This window comes from Platalea leucorodia (genome assembly GCF_965183815.1).
Source record: "Platalea leucorodia genome assembly, chromosome: Z".
NCBI lineage: Eukaryota > Metazoa > Chordata > Aves > Pelecaniformes > Threskiornithidae > Platalea > Platalea leucorodia.
In genome coordinates, this window is record NC_138858.1 from 5,074,042 (window position 1) to 5,091,826 (window position 17,785).

The 17,785-nt window shown below is 43.6% G+C and overlaps 1 protein-coding gene across 1 annotated transcript in view; it reads right to left on the reverse strand.

Moving 5' to 3' along the window:
• The window catches only part of SLC14A2 (solute carrier family 14 member 2), a gene marked incomplete at both ends in the record, with an annotated part of 58,638 nt that extends 56,477 nt beyond the window's left edge, over nt 1-2,161 (reverse strand). The window contains one exon of the mRNA XM_082335372.1: nt 1,996-2,161. Coding sequence (XP_082191498.1) covers nt 1,996-2,161 — 166 coding nt within the window. The remainder of the gene's footprint in view (nt 1-1,995) is intronic.
• Nucleotides 2,162-17,785: the final 15,624 nt, after the last annotated feature.

Here is a 17,785-nt window from a genome sequence, read left to right on the forward strand (position 1 = left end):
GATGCAGAGAGGGACTTGGACAAAGACCGAAACTAGTTTGTACATGGATAGGGAAACATGAAAAGGAAACACTTTTGCTGTTTTAGGGACCCAGAACATGGAGGTACACTGTATATAGGAGATGGGGTCAAACTGTCAATGGTGTCTAAAAAAGTACTTTGGGAACCAAAGAACCTAAATTAAGACAATAGTTATTATAGTTTGGACTGTACTCAGGGGAAAGAGGCATTTTCGAAGGACAAAGAGCCATTGCTCTTTAGAGGAGACTGTTGAACCTGGACAGAACAAATGGGCATCAAGCTTGGGTACCTCAGGTGAGTGCTGGGGTGGGGTGGGATGTGCGTGGGGCTGAGGGCAGCCTGTCTGAGGGCATCTCTGTACAGTGCTCCTAATGATCTCCATGGGGTGAGGAGGGTCTTGCAGCATTGCAATAACTTTTTGCTGCTGGTTGCTGCACATTGACTTGAAGTCTTTTTCTGCCATGCTTCTGGGAAAGGTGTAACCATTTTTGGACTGCTGTACATTGTTAAACATGATACAAGGAGAATAAATGAGAAAGAGGGGGCTGCTTACATATATAGTATGTTCATGCAATGTGTACATGAAGCTTTCATCTTCTTAAATATTTAAAATTAATTCAATTAGTTTAGATTGTTAATTAGGCACAGCATAAAGTGTCAGACTACTTTTTGAATCTGGGCAATGACTTATTGCTAAGAAGTCCTCTCTTCCCCACTCCCTCCTTTTCCACTTCCCTGTGTTGTATTTACAGTCAAGTCTCAGGTTTTGCTTTCTGATGAGATTAGCTTAAATAGAGGATCTCTGAAAGGCTGGGTACCACTCTGCATCTCTTCAGCATCACTGGAAGAGCCCTCCCAAGAGGCTGGAGCACAAGTTGAGGGACGGCTTTACAAGCGTCCCTCAGGCTGTGTGTTTTTGGGGAGCCAGGCAGTTACAATCAGGGAGGAATGAGCTCCTTAGAGAAAAATGACCAGGCTCGTCTGAAATAATTTTTGCTAATATTTGGTGTCGAGCTATGAAATATATCAGCAATGCTCATGGTTTTAGACACAAGTATAACTGGAAGTGTTCAAATATAACTAGTGGGAAGTAGGCAAAGCTTTTGACAACACTGAGTAAGAAAAGCTGTCTGCCAAGCATGGACCACTGAAGTAAAGAGAAAGCAGGAGGAGATGTTCCCCTGTGGCTGGGGATCACACTGCCAGACTGATGAGCTCCCTGCCTGGAGGCATCTCAGCCAACCTTCTCCACAAACGTTAGCCACTGCACAGCCTGGCTGTACACAGCTGTCTCTTATTTCTCTCCTGTTGTTGGAGTTGTACTGCTAACAAACGTAGTCTTGACATAGGACCCACAGTCCTACATAGCCTCTCAAAGCCCCAAATCCCTAATAATTCTGGTTAACATGGACCATCTGCTCATGTATTGTTCCTGTCTGGACAGTAAACCTTTGAGATCAGTACTTGCTTTGTATTTTATAGCAATATAACAGCCACAGTGCTTATTGCTCCCCCAAGGCTGGTAATACAAGAGCCTTTGCCCACACAATCAGGAGTCAAGTCCCCGTTGCCAGCCCACACGCAGATGAGGGGATGGTTGCTGATCCATAACACTTACAAACAAGGCTAAATCCCCAGCTCTGATGTGTGATTCTGGGCACCACTATAAGGAACGTGACGCTAATGACACATAACTGATTAAGTGTAAAAAAACATCTTTTGCCTGTGCTGAATTATGCCTGCAGCCATGGTAATGGCAAGAGGATGCAGTGAGATCCCCTTCCTGAGAATAAAATGATCTGGGTTAAAAGGACAAAAGTTTGCAGTGAGCTAGGATCACGCTGCCTCTGCTCTGCCTCAGGGGGTGAAATGGCCCCTCATCTCATGCCCCAGCACTGAAAGTACTGTTGGCAACATAGATGTTCCCAGTTAGCTCTTCCTAGCCAGAGAGCCCCAAACACATCCCTCTGCTTACTTTTCATCCACTCTCCATATTCTTTCATTTCTCCTGTGAGATACCCGAAAACTTGGTGGATCCGATTTCTGCATCTCCCCAGCAGGTCCTGGGCTCTTGGTGTCTGCTCCACGTACAGCTGCCTCTCGCCAGGATGTTCAGCCACAACGATCTCTCCAAGCTCCATTTCTTTTGGGTAGTGAGAAGAGGTAACTGTAAATCACAAAGCCCATGTGTTAGAAAGCCTTTTGGGTTGTGCCCTGGCAACTTTCTGCTGTGCTTTAGAGCCCCATGGTGATATCTTTTTTCAAAGATGGGATGTTTAATGGAGAAGGGACCTCCCTGAACCACTTCTGAGAGTCGTGTGTGCTGCTGCCCGGGGCAGTGGTGTCTCCTGTTGGGGATGAGGACCAGGAAATGACCCACTGATGTCATGGAGCTGTGGCACAGAGCTGCAGGGGGAAAGAGGGACGTGACATAGGTGCCCTGCAGCATCCCACCCTCACTCCAGCTCCTGATGCAGCATGTGACAAGCTGCTGGTTAGACAAGGGACATACCCTTTGCCAAGGAACTGGGTGGTACCTGCGTGCTGTTGCAGCTACCAAGGAGGGAACCTGCTGATGTTTGGCTAACAGTGAGCTGGAGGGAAGCAATGCAAATTTACAGTACAGTAGTGGACAGCAGAAGACAAGAAAATACTGAAGGAGAGGCTGAAGCCTGTACCCTATTCGATGTTTTGAGCTGCTATGTTCATATATCACAGCAAATCTATGGCCTTTCCATGCTCCTCATTCCACATTTGCCTTTCATAGACTATCAAGAGCAAACTGGATTAGCATCAAAATATTGCACAGAAATCAGCATCCATGTATGGCTTTAGACAAAGATAATCATCTTGGTTCAGGGCTGTGTGCTCTTTAGTTAACAGGTGAATATCCAGGCAGGATTATGGATATAATAAACTCCTTATTACAGTTGCAGGGCTCTGTTCGTTAAAAAGTCCATTAAGATATAAACCCTTAAGAGAAAATACACTGCACTGCACGCTAGTGAGCTACATTGCGGGTTACATCTGCAAAAATGTCACCCTGCTTTCTGATGGAGTCTGACATCGGCTGGTCTGTGGTTTTGCTCTAATGATTTTGGAGAAGTGTGGCTAGATTTCTAGGTGTTGGCCAAAAGTGGACTGTGTTGTGAAGTGCTTGCCCCGTGTTTCATGGAATATGGGCACCACCTTCTGGTGGGAGCCTGTTTTTTGCTAGCTCAAACAGGCTGGCTATCAGTGTTAAAGCCTGTAGCAGCAGAAGGACAGGCTGGGAAGGGATTCCTAGCTGGAGGGAAGGCTGTTTTGCAGAGAAGAACACTGACAGGCAGATGGTAAAAATATCTGTGCCTCTGAATGCCCTAATAAGAAGGTTCTTGAGCATCAAAAGATGTTTTCCCTTCACCCCTGGCAGCACAATGCCAAATGCAGCCCTGCAAATGCACTGCACAGTTTGCTGTCTAGTGCTTTGGCTCTCTCTGCCGGCAGCTCGTCCCTACCGCAGCAAGAGTCTTTGTGATGGCCTTCGTGCACAAGCATCAACCTGGGGCTGGATGTACGGGCAAGTGATGTTGTTATGTGTAACTGTAAAAACTAAACCTAACCAGCACTCAGTTTGCTTGATCCTAAGGGGGAGGAGGATTATAAAAGGTATTGCGTGGTCTAAAGCAACAAATGCGGTTGTGCAAGGAGTAGACACCCCCAAAACCTTGCTCATGAGCATCTCATGGGGTCATGAGCGAGGAGGTTCACAGGTTCTGTCCAGCTGCACTCAGTGAAGGAATAAGCAAGGAGCAAAAAAAGAGGGAGGGTGTGGGTCTGTTGTGTCCATCTGTCCCCTGCTGTGCCCTGTCCATCCGTCCCATATGTCATCCCTGCCTTCCCTGCCCCCCCCCCCCGCCCCCTTTTTTTGCTATCTGTAAGCTGATTCTGGCCAGAAGCTGAGTCCAATCCCTGGTTTCAGTTAAGGCAGCCTTTGTGACTGTCATTTTTGGCTAGTTCCTTGTGGCTAGCCAGGCGGACATTGATGTAGGAAACACTGAGCAGGAGTCCCCTTTCTCCTTCTATGTGTCCGCTAGGCTGAAGGAATTTCCTATGGTCAGTTATTGTGAATTTGTATCCTTCTGAGGCAGGAAGATGCCAGGTCGTACTGAAAAACTGGGTATTTGTCACTGAATTCATCCCATAAACACTTGGCTGTGTAAGAGGTGTCATTGCCCTATGCTTCCTGGTAGTCAGTGTAGCTTTGGGCACCTTCAGATGGAAGTCAACCCATCTCAGCTCAGAACTGCCCTCCAAAAATTCCTGTACTTCTCTTTGATAGCTCAACCTCAGTGCTCCAGTCAAACACCCAATGTTTTTTGGGAGGGACGCAGGGTCTGGGGTCAACAGCATAAATAGAGAAGAGACTCCAGAGCAATGCCAGGTTAACACCTGGCTGTCATAGAGATGGCTTTCCCTCCAGAGCTCAATATTCATATTTAGCAAGTGTGTCTGATATCAGAGATATTCAATGTTGCCTGTTTTGTTTGTTTCCTCATGTTATTCCCAGAAGGCTTCTCCAAAGAGCTTCAAGAGTTGAGGTGGGCTCAGACAGCTGCAGTGGATCCACATAAAGGAGACTGGAGCATCTCTTAGGATCTTGAAGTCTTGGGATGCATCAGTAAAGAAAGGTTAATGGCCCCTTTGCTGTGAACAATATCCACCAGCAGCAACCGAGTACGGCTGTTACCAACAGGGAGAATAAATGCTGAGTGGTGGTGGCTATGTCTTCATAGCATCTGAAAAATCTCACGCTCATTTTAAACCTCACCAGGAAAAAATACTGTTGGGTTTTACAAAGCAGAAACATCACTGCAGAGCTTCTACAGCCTGTATTTACAAGACTGCACTGCTCAATTCCCTCTGAAATTGAGATGTGGAGCATGTATATTTTTAAAAAGCGTGTCCTTATTCACATAATTTAACCGTTAGAGGTTAAGTGCAAAGCAGTCACGTGACAGCCCTTTGCAGTCAATACAGAGAGAAGCTAGTATCTCCAGGGAGTGATTCTTGTCCCTTTTCTTACATACCTATCTGAGACGTAAAAAAGAAGGTGTCTGTCTCTCTCTTTCCACTGGCTGCAAAGGGAGCCTGGTTGCTGAGCTTTTAGAGGGCTATTTTCAGGCAAGAGAAATTCCAGTGTAAGAGATTTTGCCAAGGTCAACCTTGAAGTTTATGGAAGTGGGACCTGGAGTCCCAGGCTAGTGCTTTAAATCACCGAGCCATCTGTAACAGGCCTGTAATCTGCATCAAGAAGGGCAACAAAGCTCTGGAGCCAAGAAAAAATTTAGTCTCTTCCTATGATTCCTGTTTGCTCTCTCCCTGCGAATCAGAAGGGAACTAAATTTCTGCTTGGAAAGTGGCACAGTCACCCACTTCAGATGGGAAGGCAACTTGGGACATGACTGGAGGAGACAGCTGAAAAATTACCCATTTTGGAGGGAAAGGAGTAGTGCAAAAAAGAGATATGGAGATGCTGAAATTCTCTATACTGCCTGTCGTGGTTTAACCCCAGCCAGCAACTAAGCACCACGCAGCTGCTCGCTCACTCCCCCCCGGTGGGATGGGGGAGAGAATCGGAAGAGTAAAAGTGAGAAAACTCATGGGTTGAGATGAAGACAGTTTAATGGGTAAAGCAAAAGCCGCACGCACAAGCAAAACAAAGCAAAGCAAGGAATTCATTCCCTACTTCCCAGCGGCAGGCAGGTGTTCAGCCATCCCCAGGAAAGCAGGACTCCATCACGCATAACGGTTACTTCGGAAGACAAACGCCATCACTCCAAACGTCCCCCCCTTCCTTCTTCTTCCCCCAGCTTATATGCTGAGCATGATGTCACATGGTATGGAATAGCCCTTTGGCCAGTCTGGGTCAGCTGTCCTGGCTGTGCTCCCTCCCAGCTTCTTATGCACCTGGCAGAGCACAAGAAGCTAAAAAGTCCTTGACTAGTGTAAACTCTACTCAGCAAGAACCAAAACATCAGTGTCTTATCAACATTATTCTCATCCTAAATCCAAAACACAGCACTCTACCAGCTACTAAGAAGAAAATTAACTCTATCCCAGCTGAAACCAGGACACTGCCACAGCAGTGGACTGTGGGGCTTTATAGCAGAGGAGCCCAGGGGGCTGCAACAGCTAGAGAAGATCCTGGAGGGCTGTGATGGGCACAGTGATCCCTGCAGGAGCATCACCCTGGAAAAACATAATTTCTTTGCAGCAAGCACCTGTCGGTCGATAGGCTTGTGCTCAGTGGTACAGGCTCCACGAATAATAGAGAAATCATTTGAACAATTAGCTAATTAGGGCTAATGAGAGCCTGAATCACTTATGGCACACCTAGGGCTGATGGGGAATTCCTTGAAAAAAGGGCCTTTTGTCAGCAAGCACTGATTCATCAGTGTGGTAATGAGCTGTCCTGCTTCTTACGAACATTTATCAGACTGCAGGGTAATGCCTGGTGGTTAGGCTCATCTCTAGACCTACCTGAGCCTGCTCACTCCCAAACAGACAGCTGTTGTAGCATGCTTTTGCGGTGCAGGATACTGATAGCACAAAACCCTGTATTTTTAAGCCTTCCAGAGTAACTGGGTTTCTTTTTTGCTTATGCTACTAGAGAAAATGTTCACAGCATAGCACCCTCACACAGCCTGCAGTGATCTGGTGGCCCCATGAAAAAAAAACCCGCAGTACAATTGGGCTGTGAACAGTAGGATGGTGCATGACCAGGGTGATGGGTGACGCGTAACACTTGAGCCAACTTTTCTACAAGGCTGCTGTTTGTGTAGGGAGCTTAGCCTTATGCTAAGATACCTGAAGCCAAGCCTGTGCAATTGCTCTTTCCTCTTCTATGCTAAAGCATAGAGGTGATCAGAAAAGCATTGACTTCAAGGGATGTGGCCTCACAAGGGCCTTGAAAAGAAACGGTTTGTAAAAGCACATTGCTCTCATAAGAAACCATAAAGAAATAGAAAAGAAATACAGTGAACAGCTAGAGGGCAAAACTTTGGGATGGTGACAGAATGCTTCGCTGAGTCATAATGACTTTACCAAGAAAACTTCTACCAAGGATCAACACTGAAAACAAATGAAGAAAGCAGAGCATTTCAGAACAGTTACTGAGGTTGAATGCAACACAATTGCAGAGAGCAGGTATGAAACACTTAGCCACAGACCTTTAAAGTGAAAAAAAAAAAAAAAAAAATCCGCCCAAAAGGAAAAAACTGCTCAAGTAAACTTGTTTCCTATCACAGGCATTAAATGAAACCACGTTCCAGAGCAGCTCTGTCATATCTGTACAAATACAACTACTGCACAATAGTTAGTAATCAGAATAGTTTAACTTATGGGGCTAAATATGACTCTTACATCCTTATTTAGATACTTGGCTTTTACTATGTGGTCTTGGAGCCTTTCTGCATCTTCCTTTCCCATTCTGTGTAGTATGTAATGCAATACTTTGCTTTGCTCCAAGGCGATACTTTTCTTTACAGCTTCTTTGTTTCCCTCCATTGCAGTTTTGTCCTAGTGTCTTGTGTAGAAGTTGTGCTGATACCATTTGTATATGAATTGTATGTATATACATATGTGTGTGTGGGGGTGTAACTGTGGAGAAAGAGAATTTGCCTTCCTTACCATGGGTCTCCTGAATGATGTTTGTAGAGAGGGATTCCTCTTGACTCCCTTTAGCCATAGTTTTGGCGCTCTCTGTGGTCAACATAGACCGATTGATATAATCTCTGGGCAGTTCACCCAGGTGGTCAGACATTGTTCTTGGGATGGGATGGATCTCCTTCCCAAGACGTCTGTCTCATCCCTTTAGTGGCACAGAGAGGCTAAGATGGGGTTTATGTGGCTAACTGTGGGTATCTCCAGTTTAAGTGTCTGTATCTGAGCAGCTTGCCTTGACTTCCAGTGAAGAGCTGGTCAATATATGGATCTAGAACATGATTCATCCCCTCCCATCCTACATAGATGAATCATGTCCTAAACTCTGTTGCATTTTGTGTCTATAATGGGAAAGCCAGACAGCTCAGATGCACACAGCTGCATCGCATATACGTAGGGAGAGGGGTGATGAATCTTAGCTAAGTGACAATTTCAAGGTCATTTGGGAAATCTGTAGCTGACCAGGGTATCAAACAAGGACATGTTAATGTTTGAACCAAGTGCCTAATACATGAAGAATTTTCAAAATGCTGTTTTTTTAATAATAAAAGTAGTCAGACCAGGTAGATATTTTAAGACACAAAAATCCTGTTTTCCTGCATATGGTTTCAGTTATAAAACCAGAGGGGAAAACAAATAGAGAAAATATGAAATATAAAAACCATTGCTTCTAAACAGAATGTTTTTCAAAGGTTTCCATGAGGTGCTGGCTGCTCGGCAAAGCAGACTGTAAAACAACTTTACAAGCCATATTTATTCTAAGAGCTCCACTTATTGAAGTACAATTCAAACTCTTGTTCTGCCGGCCAAGTTCCATAAATTAAACACTTGTCCAATAACACATACCTCTCCACTTGGATTCTCCGTTTCTCTGTTTCTTTTTGGCTTTGTGTATCTCTGTCTCTCTCTCACTTTTTTTTTTTTTTTTTTTTTAATCCTTTGCAAATGAAAACAAAAAAGATTTGCTTGGTTTAGGAATGGAGTTAAGAAATAGACCAGTAAAAGTAAAAATAAGGAGAGGAAAAAGAAAAGAACCCAACTTTTTAGTACAGCTGACTAAAGTGAGGCTTTCATTCCATCATTTTACATCTTGGTGATACTGATATAAAGCTAAGGCTGAATGCACAGTGTGAAGCTGCATGATGCCAAATGTCTGACTGAAGTAGTTCCTCATCTCTATTACAATACACCGAGTGCTGGGTGTTCAAAAGAACCAGCAAAGTGACCTGGGAGCTGAGAAGGGAGGTGGGACCTGTGCCCTGCCTTCAGAGAGAACCCAGTTTCCCTCCCTCCCCTAGACTGTTATGGCCTTATAGATGTGACCATCAGTAGGACCAGCCTTTTCTTACAAGAGAAGGGACAGGGGAGGTGTCAGACATTTTCAGATGGCCACCCTGTCTGACCTGGAGCAGGAATGGGCCCGTGGATGTGCCAAGGAAAAGCCCTGCCAGTAGTGCTCCTGGGCTCACTGTGTCTTCCCTTTCCCACCGTCTTTCCTCTTGCTCTCTGTCATCACCTCTACCCTGCCTGCAGCTCTCATTGCTCTTTCAGTTCTGTCTAGAGCCTCACATCCAGGCTGTGTCTAAATCTTGCAGATTCTTTCTGTGTGATGCCTTGTGAAACCTGATTTTCTTATTAACCCAAGAAGCCAAAACTCTCACCTAAACTCTCATCATATCATTTCTCCTTTAGCAAAGCATCTGTCATTCCTGCCCTGTAGTATCATCTTCCCAACTTTCACTTTGATATGACCCTCTTTCTCCTTCACATTGACCGTGAGCTGCATGTCTTCACTTTGAGCGCCATTCATTACTCTGTCTCATCAGGAGGCAAAAATTAATTTCTATATTCATCTGACCCATAATGCTGTCTCCATTTGCCAGAAATATTTCTAAAGATCCTCTCCTGTGGTACAAAGCTTAGATGCCCTAACATGATCTCAAATGAAATTAATGTCTTCCTTAATCCAGGGAGAAGCAAGGTGGGAATAATACAGCAAGAAACCGGACAATGTCTCTGCTGTCTTGTTACTTCACAGTGGAAACTTGGGGAAGTCAGCTACTGAATGTCTCTCATCAATTCAAGGGTGACCTCTTAAATGTGAATAATCCTTTTTACTCACTGTAGTGATTCAGGGACTTTGTAAGGCTTGAGTGTGACAGACATGGGCAGACAAATGTGAATCAGGTTGAAGCAGCTGGGGAAATTACTGTTCTTTGTTGGAAGATATCTTCTGCTCGGCCGAGATACCGTAACTGATGGGTGTGAAGGAGAGGACAGGGAAGGAAACGTGCTTTTAGGACATTCTAGTGTGGAAGAAGCCAGATTTAATTTAGTTTTTGCTGAAGGTGCTTTTAGGCAGCCTATTTGTGTTGCAGTACGGTTAGAGCTGCTCTTGTGGTCAGTGTCAAAGGCTGGAGACTGACCAAAAGACAGTGGGGACATCAGGTCCCTTTGAGAGGTGGTGGTTGAGGGTGATGATTACTTCTTAAATTGCCCACCTGATCTGCAAGAGGTCAAAGAGGGCTTGATCAAGGAAGTTTTCTAGTATCGGTGTGGCTGCTTAGGTGATGTCATGCGGTGTTCTCACTCCCTGGAGCACCAAGGGCAAGGTAAGGCTGGAGCATCCATGTCTCTACCACTGATCTGTAGGGCCAAGGTGATCTGTGACTTGCGACACTTGTGTACTCACAATTGTGCTCCAAGTCCAAAAAAACTAACGTAGCCATATGCTGAGAAACCTTGTCTATACCACGCAGAGTTAGTTGGTTGCTCAATCTGTAAACCCTTTTACTGGGATTGAATATCTTGTACAAGCCATGGGGGTTGGCAAACACCCTTCATTTTGGTGTTAAATACACTGGTGGTTTTGCTAGCTTAGGATGGAAGAATCAAATCTCTCTCTAGCAAAGCTTTGCCTGTAAATATTTTAACTGCAGTAATGATCACACGGTGTCTGCTGTTCCTGGGTCTGACCCAGCTGAATACTGGACTGTCTTTAACAATGCTTGGTAAACCACAGACTGTAAAGTGCTAGGTGCTGTTCACAATGAATAAAAATGTCAGAGCTTGGCCAATATTTGGTTAAATCTTGAAACAAAACATGCAGCATCTTAATAGGGTAAATGTAAAGGCATTTCTTCATATAGTTCACATCACTTGCTCTTTAATAGAAAGTTAATGGGGATTTTCTTTTTTAGATAGCAACAATTTATCATGTGTTTCCCTGGTAACTACAACACCATGAACCTTCCTTGAAAACTCCGTTGGGATTCCTGCAATGTTATTGAGCATAATGAATGGTAAATGTAAAGCAAACCCATTGAATCACTTTATTTTAAATTCTGGCAGAGACATAATTTCCCACAGTTCATAAACATTTACAAAAAAGGAGTTTACATGTAGAAAAACAGTTGTTTTTATCACTCAGATCAAAGAACACGTTTATCTGGATGTGCAGATGCATTTTCAGCCAGCTTTTGAGAAACTCAGATGACAATCTTTAAGAAGCTTCACAGACTAATACTGAACCTTTGAAGTCTGCAGCTTTGCTCACCTGCAAATACAGACATCACTTCTGCTTTCTGTTCTGCATGAGCCTGAAGTTTGCACTTCAAAGATTACAGATGACAGGCCAAAATTCCCGAGTTGCTAACTGCACTGGGACTTACTGACTAGAATAAAACGTGAAAGTAGAGCACATTGCAGGATACAGGGGTTTTGTATCCACACCCAAGTAGCAATCTCACTGCTCGTGTGCCAGATGAATGGCATTTGTGCACTGGAGAAATGGCCTTACATCTTTTGGAAATGCAATGGAGGGGTTCCCCTAATGTTAATGACCTTTTCATCAGACCCTAAGATGGAAGAAGTGGAGAAGAGTGAGAGCTGCTGATAACAACTTTGCAGCTGCCAAGACTCCTGGCAGATCCTGGCACCGCTCCATGGCCCAGGCTTCCTTTTCTTGCAGCAGCTCAAGCCCAGAGTTTACTTGATGGAGTCTGGTTTTCATCTCAGGTTTTATTCCTCTGTAGTTAATAGAATAACACTAATATAAGCGAGAGAAGGGTCATATCCACCAGCCTCAGTGGAGCTGCTCTGGATTTGTGCTGTTGTACATATAAAGGCTGTTTCTGGCACTGTTTGCAAGTGGGGGCTGGTTTACTACAGGAGTGAGCGTGGTTTCTGCATGCTACTGAACCAGTGCAAGTCCCAGGGCAGGTCTGTACCACCTTCCACTGGTGACTACACCTATACGCTACATCTACATTACAAAGTGTATCTATTTATAGCCTAAGAGCTTCATGAAAGACAGGAATGCTATTTTGTGGAGGATTTAGACATTTTGAAAGGGTGCGTAGAACAACCCCCCTCCTTTACAAAAATCTCTAACAACAAGAATTTAAAATGGTTATTATTTTTTAAATGTAGATCTTTCAAAATATTAGTGTTGCTTTAATCTTTAAAAATGACAATATAATATATATGCAATATCAAGTACAGATGAAACAAAGTGTGGTTTTAAAATGTAAAACTGGAACACTAGAAGTTGAGTAGCACTAGAGATTTTCAGGAGAAAATCACTGCCTCCTGAGATTTCTGTGAAGTTCTTTGTTTTGTGGCTACTTTTTTCCCCCTGGTGCTTTGTTACTGTGCTGTGAAAACTATAATATCATGTAACTGAAACATTAAATACTTCCTGCCATCAGAAGACATCTTTGGCACATTTTCGTGGCCAATATGTTTGTGTTCGAGCAGGATGCTCAAGTCACACACAGGGTTGTGACAAGAATCTGATAAGGTTGAAAGCAGGTGAAAACTGATTAAATAATGCTTCTAATTAGAGGCAGGTGTTATTTATCAGAAATTAAAAAAAGTTTTTACATTAAATTTGAGGACTAAGAGGATCAGATGATATGCACAAATTAGTTTAATCCTAATTCTGAGTGGGGGCACGTGGTCCAAGAACCCTGACTGCTCTGACAAAGCTATTAAATGTGGAATTTGCGGAGGGGGCAAAGGAAATTTTCACAGAAGAAATGCCAGGGAAATTGTTCCCTGGACAGGTAAGAAGATATTTTGTGAGGGCCTCCTCTGAAAGGCACTGTGAGGTAATGAGATAACTTCCCATCCCTAACACTGGAAGGCGAAAGTACAAGTATGCAATTGCTTATTTTCCTGGCGTGCTTGTAGGTTGGGCAGAATTCATTTTAGGGGGGATCCCTAGGACACTTGCATGTTGGAGGCTGTGTTGCACAGCTCAGCAGACCTCCTGTATCTTCGGTGAAGGCCCACCATCGAGCTTGCCCTAATGCAAGCTGGAGCTGTGCTGGACTTGTTCACATTGGGACTTGTTTCCTTTCCTATAACCTTCATCTCCGTTTCTCTGACAGCTGCATCCCAGCCTGATTTCTTGGTTCTTGTGCCTTCCTGCACTGCCTAGACCTGGATAGACATACCTAAGGGTCGGTCATATCTAAAGTCTTAGGTAGATGACCTTTCCCAGGTGACCTGCTCTGGGCACCTTGATGTACGTGTGCCCTGTGTGATGGGTGGACAATGGAGACGTTGGCTCACGCTGAGACCCCCATGGGCTGTGTCAAGTGTTGTCTGAGGTTCATCCCTCCCCATGGATGCAGATGATGTTATCTCTGGGTGCCAAACAGACTCCTGGTAGAGGACTTTAACCAAAAGCAGAGTCTGCCTTTTGTTTTCCAGAGACTTAAGTTATGGATTTAGAAACAGGGCCAGAGTTAAGATTTGTGAAATTCAACACAACACATCACAGTTTATTGATCTATTTTTTCATGCAAAGGGCATTTTTTACCAGTTTGTCTTGGCTATGGTGGGAGCTGGGGCCAGTGGATGCCTAGTCCATAGCTAATATTGGGAGTGAGGTTAGTGACCATAGTACCGTGGACAAATGAGACTAAAGTTTGTGCAGGGATGTATTTTAGCTCAAACATTGATGCTTGTGAGGAAAGGGAAGGGAGAGAAAGAAGTAAGAACATTTTGCCAGACCTCCTTCTGTGTTTCATTTGCAAGTGTGAGTGTCGTAAATGGCCCAGCCAAGGGCTGGAGATGTGTTCAGGTGGGGCTTCCAGAGAAGAAAGGTTGGAGAGCCAGGATTAGGTCAATGTTCGACTCATCCAGATGAAAGAGAAGGAGGGAGGGGGAGTTAGGGACCAGATTAGGGTTAGGATATGTGAAACAGGGAAGTGGAGCCAAAGTCATAGCCAGTTTCTACAATTCACACTTAGTTATTCAAGTGGAAAGAGGTGGAAATATGGTATTGGTCTCTCTGTGTTATGTATCCCCAACTTCGTCCCCTGCATGTGAATAACAGTGGGTTCACTCTCACAGCTGGGTGGGTGAGCCAGTTTGGGGCTCACCTTTAGGCTGAGCAGTGTGCATTGCCTGAGTTTTAAGGTTAGTTGCAGGTGCAGAAGTGATTTGGAAGAACACACAGGCAGGTCTTGGGAATTTAAAATATAAATTTATTTATTAAAGTTTTTTTTAAAATTTGAAAAGTATTGGAATTTTAAAATTTGTTCAGGCCAGATATGTTCACGGTTTGTATATTTAAAAAAAAAAAATGCTATATTCCTAATTTTTGGTTAACAGTATCCACATGTAAGAAGCTAGTGTTCAGGTAGGGTTAAGATCATGAAAAGAATTACTGCAGAATGAAGGTTAGGATTGAATTTTGTTGATCCTGTGGAGGAAAGCTGTGTGTTGCTCTCTGTTGATTTGGTTGCCTTATTTTGAATTTTTGCTTGATATGTATTACTGGCAGAGACTGGGCTTAGACTAGGGATAGCCTCTATGAAACTGGTGACTACAGAGCTACAGTTATTTTCAAATTTGCAACTTCTGTGATGGAGAATATTGGTATCACTTTACTAGAATACCTTAAGCTCAAGTTTCTTGTGGTGCTTTATGCCTTTCTCATTCTCTATATTATTGTTTGTTACTTTTACAGGATTTGAGAGACGCATTGCAGACCCAAGCTTATAGCTGAACTTTGGCACAATGGTGAAGGAAAATATAGAGTTTGCATCAGCTTGTTTTACTCACAGTGAATTTTCACACAGAAGTATATGCCTTATCTATAGCCAAGGTTAGATTTAACGCTAGGTTCTACTGTAATGCTCAAAATGCAACATTTTGTTTCAATGAAAGCTTCCAGTTACGTGAAAGAAGCATCTAACTAGTGTCAGCTTGTTTAAACACCATATTCTTAGGCTAGTGTGGCCTTGAGTACCTTCTGCATGGCCAGTGCTCGAGTAATATAGGGTTTATGAGACTAAAACATGCACAAAGAGGTTTATAATATAAACTTGCCAGTTCTACTGAGGCCAGTGCAAAGGCTGGGATTAGTTTGGAGGGTCATAAGAAGCTGAGTTGGAAAACCAGTGGTTTGGCTGAAGTTTGCCAGCTGCAAAAAGAAGAGCCGAGGGCTGCTTCCACTTCTTTTGAATCCCTTAGTCTGAATGCCTCATCTGGAGCCAAAGTCAGGGCTAGACCTGGGGTCAGGGTGCACCCAGGGGTCCTTGTTACAGACCAAAATACCTCTCCACAGCTTGCTCTGGGATTTCCTGTGTTTCTAGGAAGAGCTGAAATGCTATGGTGACACAGTCAATGAAAGAAACACACTATAAATAATGTTGCCCTTGACATCAGATATGTCATCTCTGGACTGTTGTCTATGTTTTCCATGTCTACAATATAAGCAAAATCCCATGGCTGATCCCCATGCCTCATCATGAATAAATACTGCTTTCCAGGCAGGGTGCTGAGAGTTCCCATCCCCATCCCTTTCCCTTTTGCCGTTAGGGATGATAAAGCAGAACCTACCTCAGAAACTACCAGAGAGATTTTAGTAAAGATTTTAGAGCATCTGGGCCAGAAAAATTTGTGAAAGAGTAACGTATCACTTAGTTTTGTGCTATGAGAGGAAGGGGTTAGATGTCTCTCTCTTTCACTGTCTCTGAATATAGAATTATTTTTGAGAGAAAGATGCATTTTATTGCTAAAAAAGCAGTTTCAGGTCACTCCACATCTAGCAATAACAGCTGTATTTAGCAGAGTACTTTGTCAGAAGAAAATAAAAGAGATCAAATGCAGGGAGGGAAAATCAAAGAGTTACAATCTGGATGTTTTACAGCCTAGTTTAGCTAAATTCAGTGATAATTTTTCAAAGGAGAAAAATACTGCAATAAAACATTTATTGTTTTTTCATGCTTGTTTTCATTCCTTTGAGAAAAATGAAACAGTTTAAGACTCATCCAATACTAATTTTTTTTCTTAGTTTTTCAGTTCAGTCATTAAAACAAAAAATCAGTTATTCACACAGTTCTCATTATATATTATACTAGAGGAAAAAGTTGTAAGATAGCTCTCTGGATGGCCTGACCCAGTACCATTCAAGAAGACATCATTTGGTTTAACTGGACATTGGCAAGGTCCTTAGTAAGTATGTGAATGATTAAAGAAAACCAGGTATTTGGAAATTAAAAGGAGAAAAAAAAAATCTGAGGATGAAAAGGCCTAAAAGACATGTGTGAGAATTGACTCATCTGCATGGCTTGTGCTCAGACCTGTTTGGTAGAGAATCGTTGAGGCCTGAGGCACAAAGAAAGATGTTTGGGCAGCAGAAGCCAACTTGGAGGCTGTAAAGTGATTTGTTTCTATTTCCTTGCATCAATTTGAACAGTCAAATCAGCTTTACAGCTCTGAAATAAACACAGTTGGGAGTTTATGTGAGTTCAGGATGGTGTAATCTGTATGTTTTGGACATGGTAGGGGAAGGAGAAGAAACATTTGCAGCCAATTTGGCAGCATGTTCCTCATTTGACATATCAACAAGTTGGTTGAGGTAATGGGAGAGATAAGTATTTTAAGTTGTAAATGCTTAAGAAGCTGAGAATCTGGAAAAGGGAATTAGTTTTGAAGTTCAGCAGTCATTTATAGCCAGATACACAGGCTGATGTGAGGGGTCCTTGGGTATTGCTGTTCCTGCCTTCTAAGTACCTTGACTCATGCTGGAGCTTACTGTCCTGAGACATGCACCCAGGTCATGACTTCGGGCAAAAGACCTTTGACTTGTTGCAGAATGGACATGCACAAGGCAGAGGCCAAGTGAGAGTCCGGCTCAGCCAGAAATGTTCATCCTGTGGGTTGCATTCAGCCTGCCAAAATATTCATCCAACCTGGCAACTGCCTCTCCCTGAATCCCGTCCTGGGGCACAAGCAATGAGCTGCAGCTGGACGAGCTGCACCAGCTCTGCGGGCAGCTGGCTCCTGGCTGCTGTTACCCTGGGATGAGACCTGCTCAGAAAATACTTCTCCCATGTGTCTTTCCAGCCTAAGATGGAAGAACGCCTTGTTTGTTAACAGCTGAAAATGAGGGAGACAGAGGGAAGAATGATGTTATCACACCTGCATTAAGTTCATATTTTCTTGCAGAAATATGGGTGCCTGAGGACTCCGGTACTCACAGGGTTGGTTGAAGCTCAGGATCTCTCCAAAGTTCCCAAGTCTCCTTGTGACTTAAAGATGATACATCCCTGTTCAAGCCCCGGTGAAGTCAGGACACATAGATTGCTCTGCCATCCTCTGTGGCTCAGCCACTGGAACAGGCCACCTACTGAGCTGAAGCTTTTGGCTTTTCATAAGTTTTAAAAACTAATTGATATGAATCATGGTAATGATTTGTTTGTTGTTCTTGCCTTTGGCAATCAACAAAGCTGCTTACAGAATTGCAGTCTTTATATGACTACGGATATCTCAGCCATGTCACTGAACCCAGGGGCAGCAAAACCTTCAGGGATTTATTAGCACAGAGCAACTTTCCCTGCTTCTGACAGTCACTTAATAATATTTTCTGCAGCATGTACCTTTTATCTCTGGACTTTCTGACTGTGGTTCTTCTTCAACTGCCTGAGGCCCCAGTCAGCTCTAGAAATAGCCCTGTCCTAGCCTTGGAAAAGTGTGTGAAGTGCCTTGTTTTCTCTTTTACAGGTGGGGAACCTGAGATTAGGACCATTTAAGGCTGACAC